The following is a 24,235-nucleotide window of genomic DNA, read 5'->3' on the forward strand; positions in this document are numbered from 1 at the left end:
AAAAACACGGATGTGTTGGTATGGGGTGATCCTATAAATATATATACATACATCATAATTATTGGTTTGTAATAGTAAAATCTGGCCTATGAGGCGTGATATATTTAACCCAGTTTTCCCAATATGATGTAAATTTCTCCAGCTTGTGGTTAACAGAAGCTGTTATCTTTTCCATGTTATAAATTTCCATTGTGATTTCCATCCATGTACTTATGTTTGGGCTCTCTGGGGATAACCATTTTCTGGTGATATTCTTTTTACAGGCCACCAATAAAATATTTATTAAATGTTTATCATATTTAGGCCATTCCTGAGGTATATATCCAAAGAACATAGTCTTACTCTCGAGAGGTATTTCACGTTTAAAGATATCCTGTAAGGCATTATGTATTTCTCTCCAATAATCCCTCAAGATTGAGCAGTCCCAGAAAATATGGTAATGATTTGCACTTTGATTTCCACAGTTCCTCCAACAAGCAGGGGGGTTATCATCATAATGAGACTTCTGAGAAGGTGTTATAAAGTATCTAATTAGGCACTTCCAGCCAAATTCCCTCCACTTTTGTGAGCTGGTACACATCCACTGATATCTCCATATTGCCGTCCATTCTTCCTCTAATATTTTTATCCCTCCTTCCTTCTCCCATTTTGTTCTAATATATGAAGTCGAATGTGGTTTCAAATCCATTAGACCCTTATAGAGACATGATACAATTCTATCAATAGTTTCTGAGTTATAGCTTTTTATAAACAGTTCCATCAAGCGTGTGTTTATCATTGTTACGTTTCTCATCTTCGTGTCGGCATAGTGCCTTAACTGCAGATATCGATAGAAGTCTTCTTTTTCTAATGAAAATGTTTTTCTAAGCGTGTCAAAGCTGAACAATTTTCCATCCTTCATTATACTGCACAGGGCTGTTATGCCCTTACCTGTCCAGTCCTTGAATCTAGAATCCAGTTCATTAGGTTTGAACTCTGAGTCGTAAGCACACCATTTAAGAACTGTAATATTGGTCTCGAGTTTATATTCCTTTATAATAGTTCTCCATGTTTTAAGGGTCCTTTTCACCCACATGTTATCAGTATTTTTTATATAGGTTTGTAAGTTATTGTCAGCTAGAGTTGCCTGAATAGGTATAGACAGCATTTGTTCCTCAATGGTTTTCCATTGGGCAGTGTATGATTGGTTACACCAGCATATTATTGCTCTCATCTGCGCTGCAAAATAATAATATCTGAGGTCAGGGAGGCCCCATCCTCCCTTTTGCTTAGCCAGCTGTAGTGTTTTAAGGCGAACCCTTGGTCTTTTACCTTGCCATATATATCTAGATAACATTTTATCCCACTCATTAAATTGACTTTGGTTAATCTCTATTGGTAGGGTTTGAAATAGATACAAAAATCTTGGCAATACATTCATTTTAATAGAATCAATTCTTGAATTAAAACTAAAGAAAGGAATTAAATTCCATCTTACTATATCTTCCTTTATTTTTTTGTATAAGGGTAGGTAGTTCTGTTCGAATAGTTTTGTAAGATCTTTCGGTAAATTTATGCCTAAATATTTAAAACACTCCGTTTGCCAAAGAACAATTTTTCATCTGTTCATTTTAAGCAGAGAGACAAACCACACAATATTGTAATCAGTCCTCAAAAGCTGGCCAGTTCAGAGACTGTGACGCACCCCAGGGCCTCCCCAGAGGCTGGGTTTCAGCCCCCAGCCGACTCTGGACCCCTGGAGGTTAAGAAGCCAGCTGAGGACTGCACCCGGCTGTGGCTGCCTGAGCTGAGTCAATGCTCTGTGCAGCTGCAGTCTGCTTTGTGTTTGCCAGAGGCCACCGTGCCTGCTGGTCCTGTTCTGTTACTGCCAGAGGCCCGTGCACCTGCTGGTTCTGTCCTGTGTGTGCCAGGGGCTCCAGTGCCCACTGGTTCTGAGACGGTTTTCGCTGGGGGGGCCCAAGGAGCCCGTCCAGCTTCCGGCCTCATCAGCTGGAGGGCCCAAGGAGCCCGTCCAGCTTCCTTCCTCGTCAGCTGGGGGGCCCGTGGAGCCCGTCCAGCTTCCTGCCTCGTCAGCTGGAGGGCCCGAAGAGCCTGTCCAGCTTCCTGCCTAGTCTTCTGGAGGGCCCGAGGAGCCCGTCCAGCCCCAAGACTCGTCAGCTGGAGGGCCCGAGGAGCCCGTCCAGCCCCAAGACTCGTCAGCTTGAGGTTCAGGAGAACCTAGCCAGCTTCCTGCCTCGTCGGCTGGAGGGCCCGAGGAGCCCGTCCAGCTTCCTGCCTCGTCAGCTGGAGGGCCCGAGGAGCCCGTCCAGCCCCAAGTCTCGTCAGCTGGAGGGCCCGAGGAGCCCGTCCAGCCCCAAGACTCGTCAGCTGGAGGGCCCGAGGAGCCCGTCCAGCCCCAAGACTCGTCGGCTTGAGGGCCCGGAGAACCTAGCCAGCTTCCTGCCTCGTCGGCTGGAGGGCCCGAGGAGCCCGTCCAGCTTTCTGCCTCGTCAGCTGGAGGGCCCGAGGAGCCCGTCCAGCCCCAAGACTCGTCAGCTGGAGGGCCCGAGGAGCCCGTCCAGCCCCAAGACTCGTCAGCTGGAGGTTCAGGAGAACCTAGCCAGCTTCCTGCCTCGTCGGCTGGAGGGCCCGAGGAGCCCGTCCAGCTTCCTGCCTTGTCAGCTGGAGGGCCCGAGGAGCCCGTCCAGCTTCCTGCCTTGTCAGCTGGAGGGCCCGAGGAGTCCGTCCAGCCCCAAGTCTCGTCAGCTGGAGGGCCCGAGGAGCCCGTCCAGCCCCAAGTCTCGTCAGCTGGAGGGCCCGAGGAGCCCGTCCAGCCCCAAGACTCGTCAGCTGGAGGTTCAGGGGAACCTAGCCAGCTTCCTTCCTCGTCAGCTGGAGGGCCCGAGGAGCCCGTCCAGCCGCAGCCTCATCATCCTCGCCGGCTGCAGCCTCATCATCCTCGCCTGGTCCAGCTTCAGCTTCACCCACGCCGTTGCCTGGTCCAGCTTCAGCATCCTCAGCGTTGCCTGGTCCAGCCTCCGTCTCACCTGGTGCTGCGGGGGCCACGCAGCCTTTGGGTCCCAAACTGCCGCCTCAACATTGGCGATCATCTGCCAGGCCGCTTGTTGGGCGTCATCGCCACTATGGACGACCTCCCGAACGCCACCACTACCTTCCGCGCGGCCGGCCTCCGGACTTGTGTCACCGCCACCGTTGCCGTCCGCACGGTCGGCTGCCTGAACTGTTTCCCCATTGCCGTCCGCACGGTCGGCCGCCTGAACTGTTTCCCCGTCGCCACCACTGCGTTCCACATGGTCGGCCCCCGGAGATGAACTGTTCTAGGCTCCTGAGTGGTCAGCCTCCGGGATGGCCTCCTGAACTATGTTTTGGGACCCTGTTCAGGGACTCCAGTGTGTGTTGTGTTTTGGACAATTCTTTTGGATCACTGGAGCTTGTTTTTTGTTTGGTTTTGGTCCCTCCGTCCTGGACCCCCCGCCGCCCGCCCTGGGTTGGTCGTCTGTTTTTGTTTTGGGCTGTCTGGAGCCAGCCCTTGGAGGGGGGGTACTGTCATGGTGCTGGGTCGTTGACCCAGCATTTTGTGTTTTATGATTATTTTCCTCTGTTCTAGTTATTCTGTGTCCTCCCCCCTTGTGTCCGGTTTGGGTTCTAGATTTCCTGTTTTGTTCTGAAGGTCTGTGTCTGTCTGTCATTGTGTTCAGCTTGTGTCCTCCAGTGTTCGTTGTCGGCTCGTCTGTGTTTCTTGGTATCCTGTTCCTTAGTCTGCGTCTCTCTGCTCTGCTCTCCGTTTCGTTAAGATTTCAGGTTTGCTCTTTAGTTTCTCCCAGTTTAGGTTTCCGTTAGTAATTTCTCACGCTTCGTTGCCTGTTTCTGCCACTGCCACCTTGTAAATAAACGTCACTCGAATCATCAGTCACTGCCGCATTTTGGGTCCTCCTTTCATTCCACAACACGACTGCTGCCAGCCGTGACAAAGCTGACAGAAAATAATGAGGGACAAAACATGAAGTCTGTGATTCACGAGACAGACGCCCTCCCTAGTTTTCCTTTTTGCTAAAGCATATAGTTTGGGCTGGATCAGGTATTTAGGCTGAAACAGATCGAAGCTGCTGGATTCTCATGATGGACTGAAAGTTTCTTCTTCAGTCATGATGGGCATTACAACAGTACTTTTTTAGCAAACACACAAAAAGTCTGGTCATGTTCAACTTTGTAGTAAACCCAGAGATAACTCACCAGATAAATGACATCCACAGACCCCGGAGACTCTCCCACTATAGTGTAGTTTACTGATACGTCTTCTTCTGCATCACAGGACACTGGTTTATCCTTCTTCTGTACCTCTAGAGAGCTGATTGTTTTAATATCAGGAGAAGACGGCTGGGACATGGATAATGTGTGAAATCCCCTGTCATAGTATGCAGTTTTGTATCCTGGGTAGCCCACTGTTGGTGTCAGGCTTGCCTAGTTGGGGATAGGAAACAAAAATTTAAAAACTTGATCTACAAATAACATTGGTCAACGAGGCTTTATAAGCAGGGCAAAGGTGGAGGAAGATGAGTCATAAACTGTTTCAGGATTGCAGCTTATTACTGTGGGAGGTATTTGGACATTTGCAGCCTGTCACAAACCAATTGTGGCTTCATGCTGCTGTCATGGCTGCATTAAATTACACATTGTTTCAGTGTGTCAGCTCACATGGAGTTGGATATCCTGGTCAAAGTTATCAGTGCTGAAAGAAAATGAGGCCACACCGTTGCTGTCAGTTGTCAGATTTTGTAGTGAGCGTGGTTGCCACATTTGTCCCGTGAACAGGTAGACCGGTGCGTCACAAACTGGTGTATTATTGTGGTACACTGCTCTGACCTGTTGAATAACACAATGCTCTATCAATGGAAAATACAAACAATTTAAATGTGCTTTGTACGACAAACTGAGCTGAAAACAACATGTTAGGCTTACTTTTCCTTCCACATTAGATCCCCGTTCCCAAACCTTGGGCACGTTAATGAAAGACACTTTTCCAAGGACGTAAGAAATCGTGACTCTCTTCTCTTGAGGGAGTGAAACACCTGAATGTAAAAACTTTCATGTTACAATCCTGTGAATCCCTTTTTGGTTAAATACACATCTGTTACAGGAAAAATGATTCTATGTTTCTTTACCTTCTTTTAAATGTACAAAGATGCCTTTTGTCTGCCCTTTGCCTATGGTTAGATTAGAATTATCTTTTTAGACTTTCTCAGCAAAGACATACTGTTTTGGGACATATTGTTTTAGATTGTTTTATCTCTCACAGCCTTCTCCCAGCTCTCTGCTGACGAGACTAGCGCCACATATGGAGTTGTTTATTTTATTTGTTTTGTATTTTCTTATCCTGTTCTCACTGTCTTTCCTATAAAAATTACCAAGCCACTGTGCATGGTGTGAGTTGTTCTTAGCAGCTCACCCGTGTACACGTTTGATAAAGAAAGTAACTTTGTCTCATTGTGTCTTTATTTCTCCTGGATCTTTTACAGAGTTTTCCCCCAACATTTCTTGGTCCTTCGACAGCCGGATCACCTCCATCGTGTCCCATCTCCGTGACCAGTCCACGTTGTTCGCCTGTCGACAGCCCACACACCAGGTGTGTGGAAAAAGACCAAGAGCGTTAAATTCGGGTCTTGGCCAACGTCTTAGAAAGCGACCCACGGTGGTGGGACCCGATCGAGGTGGACCAGACCCGGCGACACCGACCAGGTAGATACAGACACACTGACACAATCTTGCGTAAAAGCGCATTTTGAATTCAGGGAATTTAAAATAGCGGAAGTAGCTCGTCGACTGGTAGCTCTGGGAGCTCGTCGACTGGTAGCGTAGCTCGTCGACTGGAAGCTTTGGAAGCTCGTCGACTGGTAGCTTTGGAGCTCTGGGTAGCTCCCCCAGCTGGGTCTAGACTGGGTCTAGGGAGTAAGTAGCTCTGGGAGCTCCCCTTATTATAAGGGTTCCGGTCGCGCGCGTCGAAGCTGTGAATGTGTGTGTGTGTGTGTGTATTGTTTTAATTAATGGAGCAAGCTGAATTTTCACGGTCCAATAAGAGACTGAGCTGCTCCTACTGTGTTTTTCTTTTACTGCTATTCACTGACGTGCTGGTGAGTTGAGAGAACGGTCGAGTTCCGTCTCGTAAAGTTCACACCGCTTTTGGAAATAGTCCGAAAGTAGAAGGGCGTGTGAGCAACCACTCTCGTCTCTAATACCAGCGAAGGTGATAGCAGCTGTATTGTGTATATATTACTTAAACAAAAATAAGTAAATACATAAATAAGATGGGTAATCAAGCAAGTGAAATTAAAACTCACTCCTGACGAGCAGTGGTGAGAAAAGAAAAGTCCAGACGCCGGACAAAAACAGTGTCTGTAAACTGAGAGATTTAAGAAAACAAAATATAAACAGTCAGAAGAACAGAACTCAACTGCCAGTTTAGTAAAACCAGAAGACGAGACACTGTGCAGTTCCCACAATCCTTTTAGTAAACCATCACTCACTCCTGCAGCCGCATCTGCAGCACCACCCATATCAGGAAGAACTTAATAATCCCTTATTAAGTGAAAACTAGAGATCACAGTAGTTTGAAGTAGTTTAAAAGGGTTGAAAACAGACCCCACTGAGTAGATATAAATATAAAAAGTACGAAATAAAGATGAACAAAGGGAAAATTACAGTAGAAATTATCTTTAGAGTAATTGACATTAATAATAGCAAGGACAACAACCTGTAAAGTGATATTAACAATGAAACACAGTTGGCATGATGACCATGCCCAGCATGTATAAAATGAATATAAAGCAAATAATTCACACGAAAATATTTTAATAAAATAAATAAGGTATATTAAGGCTGTGTCATTGTTCAGCCAAGGACAGTGTGTGAAAAGGTAACTGTCTCCACCCTGGGAAAAGGATGATTCTGCAGGTCATCTGAAGCCCTTGATGGATACAAAATAAAATATAAATAATATATTATAATAGAACTGCCTGGTCCGCCATGCAACAGAGAGAACAAATGTGACCGCTGATTGGATGAATTCAAAATTATCTGTTTGCTGAATAAGATGATCCTAACTATCAAATTGGCTCAGTAGTACTATAGTGGTACACACTGCTAAAATATTATAATATGCTATTGCTGTCATATAAGACAAAGAGGATAATATTAACAATGACAATATTAATATGAAGAGGCACCTTAATCTGTTATGATGTGTGGTGAATAATTGTTAAGCAGTAGTCTGCATCAAGCTTAAGGTTTGCTGAAACTCAGTGTAATGACATGTGAGATGAAGACAATACGGAGAATAACTAAACTAATGAAGTGCATAGAGGCACTTGACCAGCTTGAAACTTATCATTCTAGAATGACACATTGCTGAGATATAGAGCACACCTATAATAACAACCAATAAGCAAAACCCTGTAGACAACAGCTAAAACTACAGGATTGAGAAGCTGAATTAAATATGTAGACACTGCTAAGCTGATGAGCATGTTACACATTTTCTTTTCTTTTTATTTATTTGTTTCTTTTAGAGCAGAAGCTGCTGTAACACACCCAAAGAAAGACTCTAGGTCTGACCAACCGTCTCAGTCGTGGGCAAAAAGATGTCAGTCAATAAAATTCTAAAAGATAATTTATTGACAAAAAATATATCAAGAGACAAAACGACACACTTAATATAAAATTCATAGCGCAAAACCAATCCATCCCAATCATATCTGATTTCATCACATTACATACCTGCACAGAGAGACAAAACAAAACAGCAGTGGTTGTAGTGTGGGCTATAAGTAGACCAGTGTATCAGTGCAATCAAGTACACCTGCCTCTAATTAGTCCAACCTCATTCCAGCCATTGGCTCACCAAAAATGTGACACACACAAAACCACTCCCAACCCAGTGCAACTTCACACAATAATATGGAGCTGAATTAACACAGGCACATTAGTCTACCATGTTACAAGCTGCATGCTATTACAAGCCAACATATGCAGACTTCTGCCTTGTTCGGGTGGCAGCATTTTTCTTTTTTCTTTTGTGTCCTGACACGTTTATGTTTTTTGTTTTTGTTTGATTATTTTGTTGGTTTTGGAAACGAATTTAAACGAACTTGTGACAATACTTGAGAATCACAGTGACACATAGTGATTAGGCATATGATTGAAAAATGCCTAGGTTTAGAGCTGTGAGCTATGAGCTGTGAGCAATGCAAAGTTAAATATATATATGTATAAATGGGAAACAACCCTAACTTCAAAGTTTGAAATGTGTGAGATCCATGAATTGTTTGAAAAACTAGAAATTATTCAAAACTGCCTTAAGTGAAAATGTAGTGTTGCATCTATTCTCCCAAACCAAGACGAACAAAAAAGAAGAAGCTTTCTGTAACTTCAAAATAAGGCTGACTGTTGACAATAGACTAAAACACTAATCCACAGGTGGCTATCAGGAACAGAGAGGCGAGCAAAGTCACAAACACTAAGGCTGCAGACAGCCACGCAGAAACAGCAGATAACATAGAGACAACGCCTGCTAGAACCATGGAGAGGAAGGTCACTTCCCACGAGATTGTAGGAGTAGAGGACAAATTAGTTGTAAAGTCAGCTTCAGGCCACACAACTGTACAACAATTAACTGCCCTTTTAGAACTAGTACACACAGCAAGTGGCCGCAGGTGCTTTATTAAATGCATATATGACCCGTTGTGTCCAGTAAATTTGCTAGGTAGAGACGCTCTGACAAAACTTAAGATAGCAGTCATGCCATTCTTTTCTGGTATTACACCTGAGTGCCAGAAACCGACCGAGTATCACAACATTCTGAGATTTAAACAAACTCCAGGCCCAGATCCACCTTATGATCAGCAAGTGTGGAAGCTAGGAGAACAGCATTTGACTTTACAGCACAGGCCGAAATTGTGTAGGTTACGCAGTAACCACAGATAGTAAAATAATGGAAGCAAAACCATTTTCTTCTTCATGTTCTGCACAGAGCGCTGAGCTGATAGCTGTGATACGCGAAAGCTAAATACAAACATACATACAGACAGCCAGTATGTTTTCTCTGCTGTGCATCATTTCGCAAAGCTCTGGCAAAACAGAGGAATGATTACATCAACCGGTAAACCAGTCCAGCATGCAAGCCTCTTACAACGCCTGCTGACTGTAATAAATTTACCACAACAACTCGCATTGTGTAAATGTGCAGCACACAAAACTGATAGCTCTTTTATTACTACAGGCAACAATTTTGCTGACAGAGCCGCAAAACAGGCGGCACAAAAGACAAACATGACACTGATGGCAGTAAACACGCATCAGATTCCACTGGATGTGTTGCAAAGTGAACAAAAAGCAGCGAGCACAGCAGAGCAGGCAAAATGGCTAAAACACGGTGCAGTTCTGACAAACGATTTAATGATGTGTTATGGCAAGCCAGTGTTGCCAAAATCGCTCCACAAGATGGCGGCATTAGTGACTCATGGCTGTACGCATTTGTCATCGGGGGGAATGACCTGTATTGTCAACTCTCATTTTTACACTGTAAATTTTGAAACTTCAGCAAAACAATTTGTCAGAACGTGCATGACGTGTCAAAAATATAATGCTCAGGGTAACCTGCGACCACAAAGAGGCCGTTTTCCAACTCCGCCTCATCCTTTTCACACAATTCATATGGACTTTATTGAGCTAAATGAATGCCAAGGGTAAAAATACACCCTAGTGGTTATAGATGTGTTCTCAAAGTGGCCAGAAATCTATCCAGTGAAAAAGGCAGATACAATTTCAGTAGCAAAGTGCCTGTGCAATCACTTCATACCCACATATGGCATCCCAGCTTTGATACGATCAGACAACGGCACTCATTTTGTAAATGATGTCATCACTAAGGTCTCTGAAGCACTCGGTTTCAGCATAAAACACCACTGTGCTTATCACCCTCAGAGCGCAGGCCTTGTAGAAAGAACTAACGGCACTATAAAACAAAGGCTCAGGAAATGCATGGCAGAAACAGGAAGGCCGTGGCCTGAATGTTTGGGTTTAGTGAAAATGTGGATGCGCTTAACACAAGGCTCCCATAAACTAACTCCATTTGAAATCATTCATGGCAGGCCGTTTCCACTGCCTATTACCAGTCAACCAATAGACAAAGCAATCAGAGAAAACACATTAGCAGAATGGATGTCTAAGCTGTTAGAAAACAAAGAGATCATTGTACATAATCAACAACCTGATGATGTTTCTCCAGTGTCTTGCAGACTAAAGCCCGGTGACTGGGTTCTGATCAAGGTGCTCCAAAGGAAAAACTGGAGCACACCCAGGTGGGAGGGGCCATACCAAGTCCTCCTCACTACACCGACCGCTTGCAAAATTGCGGAACGACCATCCTGGGTCCATCAGAGTCACTGCAGGCGAGTCAGTGAAGCCATCTAAACACAGCTGACGGCAGGCTTGCCCACTTGTTGTGATCTCGCCCGGTGGAGGGGTCAGCTTTCCTGGCCGGGGGGTCTACTCGCGACAGGAGGGTGTGTTCCGTCGTCATGAGGTGGTGGCTCTTATCAACTGCAGCGGCCCTGACCATGGCCGGGCTCTTCACCTTTGCTTCCATGAGGGACAACAAGTCACGCTACATGGAGAAAAGGCAGACACTGTATGACAAAGGAAAGTACACCAAGTTTCCCCATGGCTATGCCACTAATTTCTGGTGGCAGTTTATGAACACTACAGCTTACTTGAATAATAAAACTGACTGCTATGCAAATACATATACACTTTCTGCCCACCAAGGAACGAGAGGAAGTGTATGGACTGTTCACTCAACGAAACCTGTGCCAGTAACGCGACACTGATGAGCCTCAACTGTCGCTCTGACTACAGCTACCGAATGCCACTACAAACAAAGACTCAGTACCAGACAGGATGTGCACGGACGGCACCCAGCAGCAGAGGAACCAGAGTTTTGGCTGACTGGTACTTCCTATGTGGCAACAAGGCTTATCTGTCACTCCCTGAAGGTTGGGGAGGTCTGTGCGCCCTGGTGGAATTATCAGATCACGTTTTCTTCATGCAAAGTGTTGCACATCACCCAAGCAGCCGGCAGAGACGTGAAGTGGACATCGCCTCCCCCAATTCTTTCGGCATTACCGTGGACACTGGAGTGCCGGGAGAGTTTCGCATCTGGGGAGGAGGAGTGAAATTCTTACAGAGCTTGATCCCCGGCATTGGAGTTGCCGAGGTGCGGGATCACGTGGAAATCAACCGATATGCTCTGCTACGACACATCAACTTAACTAAGACCCTGGGAACCGCCTTAGCAGGAGAACAGCAGGCCATCAGAACGATGGTGCTGCAGAACAGACTGACACTAGACCTGCTAACAGCATCACAAGGAGGAGTTTGCAAGCTGATCGGGGAAACATGTTGCACTTTTATCCCTGATGGATACGAAACTGGAGGAGACATTTATGAAGCTTTGCAGAATTTGACCGCTCTGCAAAAATATGTCACTGAACACACACCTGGAGCAGCTACAGCACAAAGCTGGCTGGACTGGCTGTTCAGCGGTTCATGGCTGGCTGCTGTAGCAAAGCCATTTTTCCTTCTAGGTCTCATCATGATAGCACTGCTCATATTAGTGTTGTGTGTGTTGCCATGCCTAAGAGTAATGATTTCAAAGATGATAACAACTACAATGACTGCTTATGTTGCCGTGCCTGAAGAAGAACAACATCCCGTTGCAATTCTGTTAGAGGAGAACTTGTACTAGCTGCTAATAAATGACGTGGTGATTAAAAATGACTTGTCAAGTGATCATGCACTGATTAAAACATTAGTAGGTTATGCAAGTTTTCATGCTTTTATTTTTTTTAAGTCTTGACTTTTAAACATAAAGTTTTTCATTTTAAATATAAAGTTTTCATGCTATTATTTTTTGAAGTCTTCAGTTTTAAACATAAAGTTTTCATTTTAAATATGAAGTTTTCATTATTTTACATATAAAGTTTTCAATTTAAGGTTTGCATCATTTTAAATATAAGGTTTTTATCCTTGTATTTTTTGAAGTTTTCATTTTAGTTTTCATCCTTTTATTTTTTGTAGTTTTAGTTTTATTATTTTTTCTTGTTTATTCCACTTGTTATTTCATTTACTATGATTTTCATTTACTATGTTTTTCTTTTTATTTTGTTTTATTCTTTAGACCAAATGACTGCCATTTCTGCTATGATGACATTTTGAAGATTTTGGAAATTAAAAATTGCCTAACATACTTAATAAATGATTTTCATAGACAATTGTTGTATACATTTAAAATAAGTTAAACAGGGGGGAATGTTACAGGAAAAATGATTCTATGTTTCTTTACCTTCTTTTAAATGTACAAAGATGCCTTTTGTCTGCCCTTTGCCTATGGTTAGATTAGTTTAGAATTATCTTTTTAGACTTTCTCAGCAAAGACATACTGTTTTGGGACATATTGTTTTAGATTGTTTTATCTCTCACAGCCTTCTCCCAGCTCTCTGCTGACGAGACTAGCGCCACATATGGAGTTGTTTATTTTATTTGTTTTGTATTTTCTTATCCTGTTCTCACTGTCTTTCCTATAAAAATTACCAAGCCACTGTGCATGGTGTGAGTTGTTCTTAGCAGCTCACCCGTGTACACGTTTGATAAAGAAAGTAACTTTGTCTCATTGTGTCTTTATTTCTCCTGGATCTTTTACAGAGTTTTCCCCCAACAACATCGATGTGTCATTTTAAAGGAATAACACAACTTGCCTGTTCCCTCTTCTTCCACTTTGGCTCTGATATCCAGAACATCTTGAAGCACCTTTTGGTCCATTTTAGTAAAAATTGACATGTTGAAGGAAAAAGTTGCACAGCCAGTCTTGTCTGCCTGGAAAGAACAATAAAGAAAGAAAATCACTGATACAAGAATAAACCAAAATTAGAATCAAATCTCATTCACAATCGAATCTATAAAATATATTAAATGTTCAAACTAGAGAGGAGTCATGAAAGACTTGAGCTCATTTAGAATTTGATGAAAGCAATATGGTTTAAAAATGCAGGGTGGGGGGACAAAAGTCTGGAGGGGTCAGTTGTACTAAACATAAACAGCTGAAGGAACATTTTGCAACTGATTATGTTACCTGGCAACAGATCATTCAGATTAATGTGTATAAAAAGATCATCATAGAGAGACAGAGTTTCTCACAAATACAGACGGGCGGAGGTTTACAAATCTGCAACAGACTGTGTCTACAAATTGTAGAACAATGACAGAATAATTTCATTAATGTAAAATTATCAAGACGGGGAATATCTCATCATCTGCAGCGCACAATGTCATCAAAACATGCAAAGGTTAAGGCTGAAATCCACTATCAGATGCAGTCTCCAGGTCCTTGGGCAGCAATGCATGAAAAACTGTTATTCTGCCACTCAGATCACTGCATGGCCTCAGGAACACTTCCACAAATCAATATCTGCGCACAAAGTTCACCGTGCCACCCACAAATGCAGGTTATGTGGGTGACTAAGGACATCAAAGCCCTCCTCAACAACAAGAAGAGGGCTTTCAGAGGGGGCAACAAAGAGGAGGTGAGGAAGGTCCAGGTGTTACTAAAGGACAAGATCAGAGAGGCTAAGGACAATTACAGGAGGAAGCTGGAGTGGAAACTCCAGCAGAACAGCATGAGAGAGGTGTGGAGGGGCATGAAGACCATCACTGGATTCAGGCCAACCAACAGCAGGGGAGCTGAGGGAGGTGAGAATAGAGCCGACGAGTTGAATCTGTTTTTCAATAGATTCGACACCACAGTGTCTGCTCCCACCCCCACAACCTCACCTGCAGTCAGCCTGGAATCCAGAGCCACACCACTGTGCCAGCCTCTCTCTTCACATGTTGCCTCCTGTGAGATTCCTGACACCCCTCCCCCACCCATCACCTTCACTCAATACCAGGTTGAGATGCAAATGAGGAGACTTCACTCAGGCAAGTCTGCTGGACCAGACGGAGTGAGTCCCCTTGTCCTCAAGACCTGTGCCCCCCAGCTGTGTGGAGTCTTTCATAAACTGTTTATGCTGAGTCTGAGTCTGCAGAGGGTCCCGGTGATGTGGAAGACATCATGCCTCGTCCCTGTACCAAAGACGCCACGTCCCAGTGGCCCCCAGGATTACAGGCCCGTGGCACTGACCTCCCACATCATGAAGACCCTGGAAAGGCTCATCCTGGACCAGCTGCGACCCATAGTAAGACCACATCTGGATCCCCTTCAGTTCGCTTATCAGCCTCGTCTCGGAACTGAGGACGCCATCATCTACCTGCTCAATCGTGTCTACACCCATCTGGACCAGCCGGCGAGCACTGTGAGGGTCATGTTTTTTGACTTTTCCAGTGCTTTCAACACCATCAGGCCGACCCTCCTGGGTGATAAGTTAGCAGCGATGCAGGTGGATGCTTCTCTGGTGTCCTGGATTGTTGATTACCTGACAGGAAGACCACAATATGTACGTCTCCCACAGTGTGTGTCTGACAAGGTGATCAGCAACACAGGGGCACCACAGGGGACTGTCCTCTCCCCCTTCCTCTTCACCCTCTACACCACAGACTTCAGCCACTGCACAGAGACCTGCCATCTTCAGAAGTTTTCTGATGACTCTGCGGTGGTTGGATGCATCAGCAGGGATGATGAGACAGAGTACCGGGCTGTGGTCGACTCCTTTGTCACGTGGTGTGAGCAGAATCATCTGCAGCTCAACATGGCAAAGACCAAGGAACTGATCGTGGACTTCAGGAAGACCAGGAAACACTTGACCCCTGTTTCAATCCAGGGGGTCAGTGTTGACATTGTGGAGGACTATAAATACCTTGGAGTACACATTGACAATAAACTGGACTGGGCTAAAAACACCACAGCACTTTACAGGAAGGGCCAGAGTCGTCTCTATTTTTTGAGGCGACTGAGGTCCTTCAACATCTGCCAGAAAATGCTGAGGATTTTCTATGAGTCTGTTGTGGCCAGTGCGATCCTCTATGCTGTTGCATGCTGGGGGAGCAGGCTGAGGGTCGCAGATGCCAACAGACTTAATAAACTGATCCGTAAGGCCAGCAATGTTGTGGGGATGGAGCTGGACTCCCTCAAGGTGGTGTCGGAGAGGCGGATGCTGTCCAAGATAAAGACAATGTTGGATAACACCTCCCACCCACTCCATGACATGTTGGTCAGTGACAGGAGCTCGTTCAGTGAGAGACTGAGATTACCCATGATGCACCACTGAACGACACAGGAAATCATTCCTGCCTGTGGCCATCTCCCTGTACAACGCATCCACTTAACACACTGTTTGCTGCTACAGCTACACATGTTTCTTTTCCAAATATTTATTTATAAGTGACTTATGTATGTATGTATGTATATATATGTATATATTGTACTATTCTTAGTTAGCGTATTGTCTGTCTTGTCTTAATGTTGGTTTAAAATGGAGCACTGTAACAAAAAATAATTTCCCCCAGGGATCAATAAAGTATTCTGATTCTGATTCTGATTAAAGCTCCATTGCGCAAAGAAGTCAAATGTGAATGTGAACTGGAAACGCTGCGTTCTTTTCTGGGCAAAAGCTCATTTAAAACGACAAACACTGCTCTGTGCTCAGATGATTCGAAATCTGAAATTCTTTTTGGAAAACACAGACGCCGTATCCTCCACAACATCCCAAACATCCTGTCGAGCTGGGCCTGTATAGCAGTATGATGGCATCACCTCACAAAACCACTGTATCGTTTAAATTTCCCAGCAGCATCTCATTTACATCCTCAAAATCTCAGTACTACCATATATATGTTATACAGTACTGTGAAAAAAATCTTCACCTACTACCTTTTTGTGTGTTTGTTTGTTGGCCTCCAACTAAACAAACCTTCTTGGGAATTTTTAAATGGTAAATGGCCTGTATTTGTATAGCGCTTTACTAGTCCCTAAGGACCCCAAAGTGCTTTACACAACCAGTCATCCACCCATTCACACACTGGTGATGGCAGCTACTTTGTAGCCACAGCCACCCTGGGGCGCACTGACAGAGGCGGGGCTGATAGACACTGGTGCCACTGGGCCCTCTGACCACCACGAGTAGGCAACGGGTGAAGTGTCTTGCCCAAGGACAAAACAGAGACTGACCAAGCCGGGGCTCGAACCGGCAACCTTCCCATTACAAGGCGAACTCCCAACTCTTGAGCCACGATCGCCCATTTTAAAATGGGCTTGAGCAGTTTGTGTTGAGACTTTGGCAGCTTTTACATTCATTTCCAGTTCAGTCCCCATACCTGATCATTCTTAGAGAACTTTTCTTTTTTTCATTCCTTTATTTCGATCAGGCACTTTATGTTGACCTATGAACCATCCAAGCACAACAAGGACACCTGCCTCAGGGGATTATTGTTTCTACACATAACAGACAACTTAGCAAACAACCAGTTTGAACTTTTATCCCATTGTCGATCCATCTTTTACTCCCATTTCCTTCTTTGAATCTGTGTTTGCATGTTTCAGTAAACCACTGTAGCTATTTCCCCCACTTTTCAGTTATTTATTTGTAACAAATGTTTGGAATCAAACATTTCATGTGGAATTCCAATAAAATTGATTCATGTTTGTGGCTGTAATGTGACAAAATGTGGAAAAGCTCAAGGGGGCCGAATACTTTTGAAAGCCACTGTTTTGAGACTCGACTGTACACTGTGTTCGTGTTTTCCTCTGAAACAATAAGCTCCGTTGCAGCAGCCTTTCAACGCCTCTCTCTGTCTCTCACTAGCAAACTTGACCCAGACAACAAAGTAATGCTAGTTTTTGGCTACGTGCCCAACATGAACCCAACGTATTAGCCAGAGGTCCCTTTACTACGGTTCGGAGTCACGGACCTGTTTTATATACGCGCGGAATAGTTTTCTATACGAGATCGCTGCAAAAAGTGCAGCTTTACCTAATGTCCACCTACTGTTACTCATTTATATTAAGATTTAAACATCTAGTTGGTGTTGGTGTGGAGAGTAGCCTTCAGTAATAGTAATAAATCACACAGAAATAGTAGTGGAATACAGTTTAACCTTCCCAACACTGAGCAGTAACTCAGTAAATCAGTCTAAATTGTTCAAACTTTTAACAGGAGCTGAATCTTTGGATATGTGTATATTTGTTCAGTTTGTTTAGGTGTCACAGTCTGATCAGAGGATTTTTGAAGTTCTTAGATTTCCCACAGAAGTTGTATTCTTTTGTGTGACAGACATGATGAGACACACCACTTGCCTTAGCCCTACCAGTAAAGCTAATCATCTAGCAGATATTAGAAACACCAACACAACCTATGCAGCCTTTTAGGCACAACAATAACCACTTCACTCCTTTGGAGCTGACACGTCCGTCCAAGAAAGATGAGATATCACTAAAAATTCAAATTCGTGGATGAAAGTATGAGATGATGAAATGTAGGGGAAAACAGTGAAGAGGACACACGGCGCCAGTTCAGCTGGGTAGAGCAGGCAACCCGTTTGCTGTAATGCTAATGCAGGGGCCTGAATGTACCCAAAGTATCAGGGAAAAAAGAGAAATGAAGCCATAACTGTACCTGCTTTGTCTCTGTGTGGCAGGGCGCACTTATCTGCAATAGGGCCAAAAGATCGTACGTCGATATACCAAAGCTATACACATTAGTAGGTCTGCACACATTGACTGTAACACGTCCTGGTACAGGCTGTCCATACGTGTACCTGTATAAAGAAAAATAAGTAAACATTATGAGTCATTTGCTCTCCAAACTCCAGATTTTACAACACATAATTTGTCCTGAAAGAACTTTTCCTTACTTTGCACACACTTTAGCTTCAATGTCTTCCTGCCCAATACTCACTTCTTCAGATATATTTACTGTCACATCAAATTTGGGTAAAACTGGGGGAAATATGAATGTCAGCATTTGCACTCCATTACAACAAAGAATTTAAGAATAAATAAGACTGACTTACCATATTTCTCCACTTTGAAGTTGTGAGATATTTTCCTCTCACCCACTGACACAATGATCTGGTACGGTCCCTCACGGGCCTCAGCGTCCAAGGAGTAAGAAAGCTGCAGTATTCTGCTATTGGATGTTTCATTTAGCCACTGTCCAATCCTGTTACTGTGAGGATCCTGTTAAATCAAGTGACAGTGACAGCTACTACACAGGTGTAAGTACAGTACCAACTAGATTCTTTATTTTCCTTTTCAACAACATTAGAGCTAAAACGGGACAATATAAATTTAGGGGGACATAAAGATGTCCTGTCTTCATCTGTAGCCAGCTTTGTCCTCTTCTAGATGTGAAGCACTTGTTTATAGATGTTTAAAAGTTAAGTGATATAAAGAAACCTAAGCTGTAATGACAGGGAAGCTGTGGCTGTGTTTGTGCAGTAATTAAATCAAAATTATTAATTTGATTTAATCACTGTCATTTTATTTTCACATGTGGGGCATCAAGTGACAGAACAGACCCCTGCACGGTGTGTATTACATACATGCAACCCACTTTGTCCAGTTTTTAAACCTTGCACTGTCAGTAACTTGGAGTAATACTGCGGAAGCAGTGTGTATGCAAGCAGTGAGCAGGGAACCTTCAAGTCTGTCTGACTGCATGTGTTCAGTGTTGTGTTGATGCATTTGCAAGAGAAGGAAAAGCCTTTTCTAGAGGCGCCCTCTTACCTGAAGTTCAATGACATCATACTGAAAGAAAAAGGAAGAAAGACAGGTGGAGTTAAGAAACTGTTGTGTAAATCACTGCATCCAAATTGCAAACAGCATTATTAATAATACTGTTCAAAAACTCACCAGCTGATTGGCAGGTCGCATTTTATTATCCATCGCAACGACTCTGAAATTCACTTTGAGAAAAATTGAGAGGTTACCTCTGTTTCTCTCTTTATACTGTAAAACAAAGTCACTGCAACTTATCAAACATGGATGTGATTGGTTACCCTACACAGCAAGCCAAGATGGAACACCTCACCCAGGAGGCGCCCAGGAGGCATCCTTGTCAGATGCCCGAACCACCTCAGCTGGCTCCTTTCGATGTGGAGGAGCAGTGGCTCTACTCTGAGCCCCTCCCGGATGGCCGAACTTCTCACCCTATCTCTAATGGGAGAGGCCAGCCACCCTTCGGAGGAAGCTCATTTCCGCCGCTTGTATCCGCGATCTCTTTCTTTCGGTCACTACTAGGGATGGGTACCGGTGTCCGGTGCCATGATGGCACCGGTTCTGACATAAACGGTAGTAACCAGACCGAAAAGCAGCGCACATTTCGGTGCTTTATTTCGGTGCTTTTTTTTCCTGAGCTGTGATACACTTTAGATTCTAGCCAATCATTTTACGTTTCCGAGGATAGTAGGCGGGTCCAGGTACGTACGTTCTTTTAGAGCAGAGCTACAGATTAAAAATGCCCAAGTCGAAGCGGTCAAAGTCTGGCTGTACTTCACAGCAAAAGATGCAAACTCAGCAGCAACAAGTGCTTTAAGCTGATACTGTGATACTGTCAAAGGAGGTAACACCTCAAATTCGATGAAACACCTGGCGACGCATAGCGTTTTTTTTAAAAGCCCAGAAACGCGCCGTATTTGATAGCTTGCTGCGAGACCTCACACCGAGCACATCTACTGCGGGTGTGGTGCCTGTTATCGACCCGGAGTTAGCAACATCCCCCAAAAACACTAAGAGGAGAGTCCTGGCCCCTAGCCCTGCCAGTGTAGCAGAAATGATGATGATGATGATGGCAGCAGCAGCCGTTCTTCTCTGCGTGAGTAGCTTAATGTTGTTCGTGTGTAATTTACATTGAGTAGGCTAACCACGTTATTACATTAATGCAGGTAAGGTGAACTAGCAAACATCATCATAGCTACATGCGGCTGTCCTCTTGTTTGATGGCAGATACTCCCTTCACCCTGGCCAAAAAGGCTAAAATGACCAAAGAAAAAGTGGAAAACAGTTAAACATGAGAGGTTCTTGGACAAAGTTTGTGTTTTTTCCATTCTTTAAACACTGCTTCCAGCCAAGAGTGATACCATATATGCCACATAGCTGCAGAAAAGGCTAACATTGTTATCTTTTTACAAAAAAACAGCTGACCATGAGAGGACCAATTTTGTGTTCTCCATTCTTTAAGCACCAGTTTGAGCACCGGCACCGTTTCAAAAGTTTGGCACCGGTATCGGATAAAACCTAAACGATACCCATCCCTAGTCACTACCCACAGCACATGGCCATAGGTGAGGGTAGGTCGGCCAATAACGTCGCTTTTACACTCAGCTCCCTCTTCACCACGACGGACCGGTGCAGCCTCCGTATCACTGCAGCCGCAGCACCAATCCGTCTGTCGATCTCCAGCTCCCTTCTCCCATCACTCGCGAACAAGACCCCGAGATACTTGAACTCCTCCACTTGGGGCAGCCCTGGCGGAGCCCATCACCCACCAGGAATGAGTCCGACTTATTGCCGGCAATGCGAACCAAGCTCTTGCAACGGTTGTATAGGGATCGAATGGCCCGTAGCAATGGGCCAGACACCCCATACTGCCGCAACACCTCCCACAGGACACCCTGAGGGACACGGTCGAATGCCTTCTCCAAGTCCACAAAACACATGTAGACTGGTTGGGCAAACTCCCATGCACGCTCGAGTATCCTCGAGAGGATAAAGAGCTGGTCCAGTGTTCCGCGACCAGGACGAAAACCGCATTGTTCCTCCTGTATCTGAGGTTCGACTGGCGGACGAACTCTCCTTTCCAGCACCCTGGCATAGACTTTCCCAGGGAGGTTGAGGAGTGTGATCCCCCTGTAGTTGGAACACACCCTCCGGTCCCCCTTCTTAAAAATGGGGACCACCAGCCCGGTCTGCAAGTCCAGGGGTACTGCCCCTGATCTCCACGCAACATTGTAATTGTCACTGCGTAATTAATGACACATTTAATTTATTATTTAATTATGTGTTTAATAAATTTTGGCACCCGAGGCCCTCCATATTCTTCCCTCACGATTTTTTTGTACTTTGAATTCCAAAGCCATGTTTAAACATATTTATTTTATTGTGAAGTTTTAAAAATTAAAACCGTTAAACTTTCACATAAAAATAATTTGACTCTGAAATAAACTAAGAGGCATTACTCAGACATGATTCATTTTGTGCTCTCTGTCCCCGATTACAAAGTTAAGCTGAATTACTGCCTAATTCTCCATCACAGCAGCAGGTCTCAAAATGGAAAATATAATATGGCCTTTGCCCTTTGGGGGAAGTTGTGCACTCTGAGTATTCTGCATGTTTTATTTCTCATCACTGTGAAATAACTGCATACCATTCGTTGTCAGTAGCTGTCTTTTGCAATGTGAAGTTCTTCCTTAGTGTGAGCTCAAATATGAAACTTGTGGGATTTTTTTTCCTTTTGTTGTTTTTTAAAATACCATATTTTTCGGACGATAAGGCGCACTGACGATGAACGTGTCTGAAACGGGTCTGTTTTTATACATAAGGCGTACTGGAATATAGGGCGCATTAAACGCCTTATAATTTATGCTATGTAACTTGTCCACTTTCGGCTGTAACAAAACTAATAAAGGTTATCTTATCTTATAATAATGACTAACCTGGTATTGTGGATGGATTATGTCATTTGTTCTCCTGACTGAAGTTTGGTCCATTTAAAGCATCTTTCCATGTGATTGCATTCATCAAAAACCATCGGGAACGTTTATCGAATGGAAAAAATTTAGCGTTCATCCTCCAGCTTCACTGTGTTTATGTTATGCTAACATAACTGTGTCGCTAGCGATCACGTAGCACATCATTATATACCAGCTAGCCCAACTTCAGTAACCCTACTAACATCACTGCTGTTTAGCTTTCTGTCTTCATTTATGTTGGAAGTGATAGCATAGCATGTTTTACAAGCTAGCAAAACCAGTGAGCTAACTTCCTGCTAACTTCTAACTTCTAAATTTAATAAATTCTGTTTGCATGGATGCCTGGATGTTAAACTTAATTGTTACACCTGGTAAAGCAGCAAGGCTGATCATTTTATTAAAGAGGAAAGAATTTAGACAGTTTTTAACTCTCAGTGATGCTGCAGTGTTCATTTGATTTTAGGACCTGAAGTGACGGCGTTTAGGACCCAGATTAGGCCGAGTCCGCGAGGCTTCTGATTACGGTAGCCGTAATGCTCCGACAATCCATCAAGCAGTGCGGCTTCGTACCTTACCAAAGGCGTACTAAAACATTTTTTGACAGATTTTTGAGCACTGTGTGCCACATAAAATCTGTTTGTGGTCAGTAAACACAACCAGAATTCATACATAAGGCACACTGTCAATTTTTGAGAAAAAGAAAGGATTTTAAGTGCGCCTTGTAGTCTGGAAAATACGGTAGTTATGTTCAAAGATGGAGTCGGATTTCAAACTTCGAATAAACATCTCGATCGACCGTATTGATATCTTGAAAAAATTTTGCTCTATGAAGCAAACATTTCACATCAATCACTGTATGTGTGTCCAAATTTTGGACCACAAAACTTGTTACACAAATTGGAGATGGTGGAGCAGCTGGCTCATGATGCTGGAATTTGAATGAACTACATGTCTTATATAACATAACAGCACATTGTTACCTTTTTGTCCAGGGAGGTAGATGGGTTTGTCTGTTTGGATGAATGTGACGGGATCAGACGCTCGGATCATCACTTTTCTGACTTGTTTGGAGTAAAATGTGTCTCCTCGTACCTCCACCTGAAAATGTTGCACCTCCTTTCGTACCAAAGGAGCCTGAGACAGTGGGATATTTAGATAGTCATTAAAGCCTATAATGCTTACGATAACAACTAACAAACACACTTTGTGTGTGAAAGTGCTGGTTGCCAACCTCAAACTGAACACAGGTTTGAAAGGCCTCATTTGACGTATGCGTGAATAAGGTTGTGTTCTTCTCTCGGGACATCAAAGTGACAGTCATGACCAGAGTCCCACTGGGCTGTCGGAGAGTTGCACAGAATTTGGCCTCAGCTCCAGCTTCAATAACTGCAGGAATGGCCACCAGGTACTGGCTGCATACAGCATCACACATACAGCAGTTACTGCAGTGAACAACTCACACAGACAAAAACACGCTGAAGACAAACTCACGGTTCAGCCACCGCTTGATCCACATGCATCCAGCTCAGGAGGACACACAGAGTGCAGCTCAGGATCCAGAGACGGTCCATGACTGGTTGTGATCGTTCTCAGTGTCAGCTTCGGCTAAATATCGGCTGATCGTCCCCACCCACATAACAGCCACGTGTTTGAAACGCACTCATGTACTCTGATCTCCACAAAGTCTATCACTTACACATTTACAAAATCCCATTCCTGCTTTCAGCACTGAACACTAAACTATAGACAACAGTAAAGCTTGTTGTTCAGTGTAAAATATTACAGTAACATACAGTGCTCCGAGGTGATGTTTCTAAATCAGCTCAGAGTTTAATTCGGCTGTTACAAAAAGTTATTTCTATTCTGTATGTGTCCATGTTTGTCTTAACACCAGTGCTGGGATACACCCCTGTAGTCTGTAACTACTGATATTTTCTAATCACTGGGAACTACTGTCATGAATCGCTGTGCGGCAGGCAGGAGTTGGAACCAAAATGCAGGACTCAGGCACGAGGTTTAAACACAAAGAACTCAGCTTTATTCGCTGGCAGGAGAAAGACATACAAAGCAAACTAAACTGAAAACTCACAAACTAAACTCACAGGGAGATCCACACAGCATGAGGGACGACGCGACACTGACTCAGAGAAACACAGGGTTTAAATACACTGGGGAGTAACGAGGGGAATGAGACACAGAAGGAGAGCACAGCTGGGAGAAATCAGGACTGACGAGACAAACAAAGCAGGACACATTCACATAAGACACGGACCTTCAAAGTAAAACAGGAAGTTTCACACAGAGACGCGAACTTGACACAGTGGAGACAGCAACTAAGAAACAGAGACATAAACCATAAGGCAGAGGACTAAGAACCAAAATACACAGGGAAATACTCAGCTTGGAACACAAGAGACTAGACTAGAGGGAGTAACGAAAGACCAACCATAAGAACATAATTCACAATGCAGGGTGACAGAAAACAAACTCAAACATGCAAAGACAC

General features: G+C 44.0%; 1 protein-coding gene across 1 annotated transcript in view; it reads right to left on the bottom strand.

The window, feature by feature from the left end:
* Nucleotides 1-23,357, bottom strand: part of LOC308396824 (alpha-2-macroglobulin-like) — a 49,890-nt gene extending 26,533 nt beyond the window's left edge. Inside the window, exons 1-12 of the mRNA XM_080882422.1 lie at nt 23,221-23,357; nt 22,961-23,141; nt 22,710-22,863; nt 18,893-18,945; nt 18,767-18,787; nt 18,052-18,217; nt 17,893-17,977; nt 17,655-17,796; nt 12,807-12,924; nt 4,960-5,069; nt 4,696-4,863; nt 4,234-4,461 (exon numbers count right to left, since the gene is read on the bottom strand). Coding sequence (XP_080738548.1) covers nt 4,234-4,461; nt 4,696-4,863; nt 4,960-5,069; nt 12,807-12,924; nt 17,655-17,796; nt 17,893-17,977; nt 18,052-18,217; nt 18,767-18,787; nt 18,893-18,945; nt 22,710-22,863; nt 22,961-23,141; nt 23,221-23,300 — 1,506 coding nt within the window. The 5' untranslated portion in view covers nt 23,301-23,357. The remainder of the gene's footprint in view (nt 1-4,233; nt 4,462-4,695; nt 4,864-4,959; nt 5,070-12,806; nt 12,925-17,654; nt 17,797-17,892; nt 17,978-18,051; nt 18,218-18,766; nt 18,788-18,892; nt 18,946-22,709; nt 22,864-22,960; nt 23,142-23,220) is intronic.
* Between the last annotated feature and the right edge of the window lie 878 nt (nt 23,358-24,235).

This window comes from Rhamphochromis sp. 'chilingali' (assembly GCF_963969265.1).
Source record: "Rhamphochromis sp. 'chilingali' genome assembly, chromosome: 1".
NCBI lineage: Eukaryota > Metazoa > Chordata > Actinopteri > Cichliformes > Cichlidae > Rhamphochromis > Rhamphochromis sp. 'chilingali'.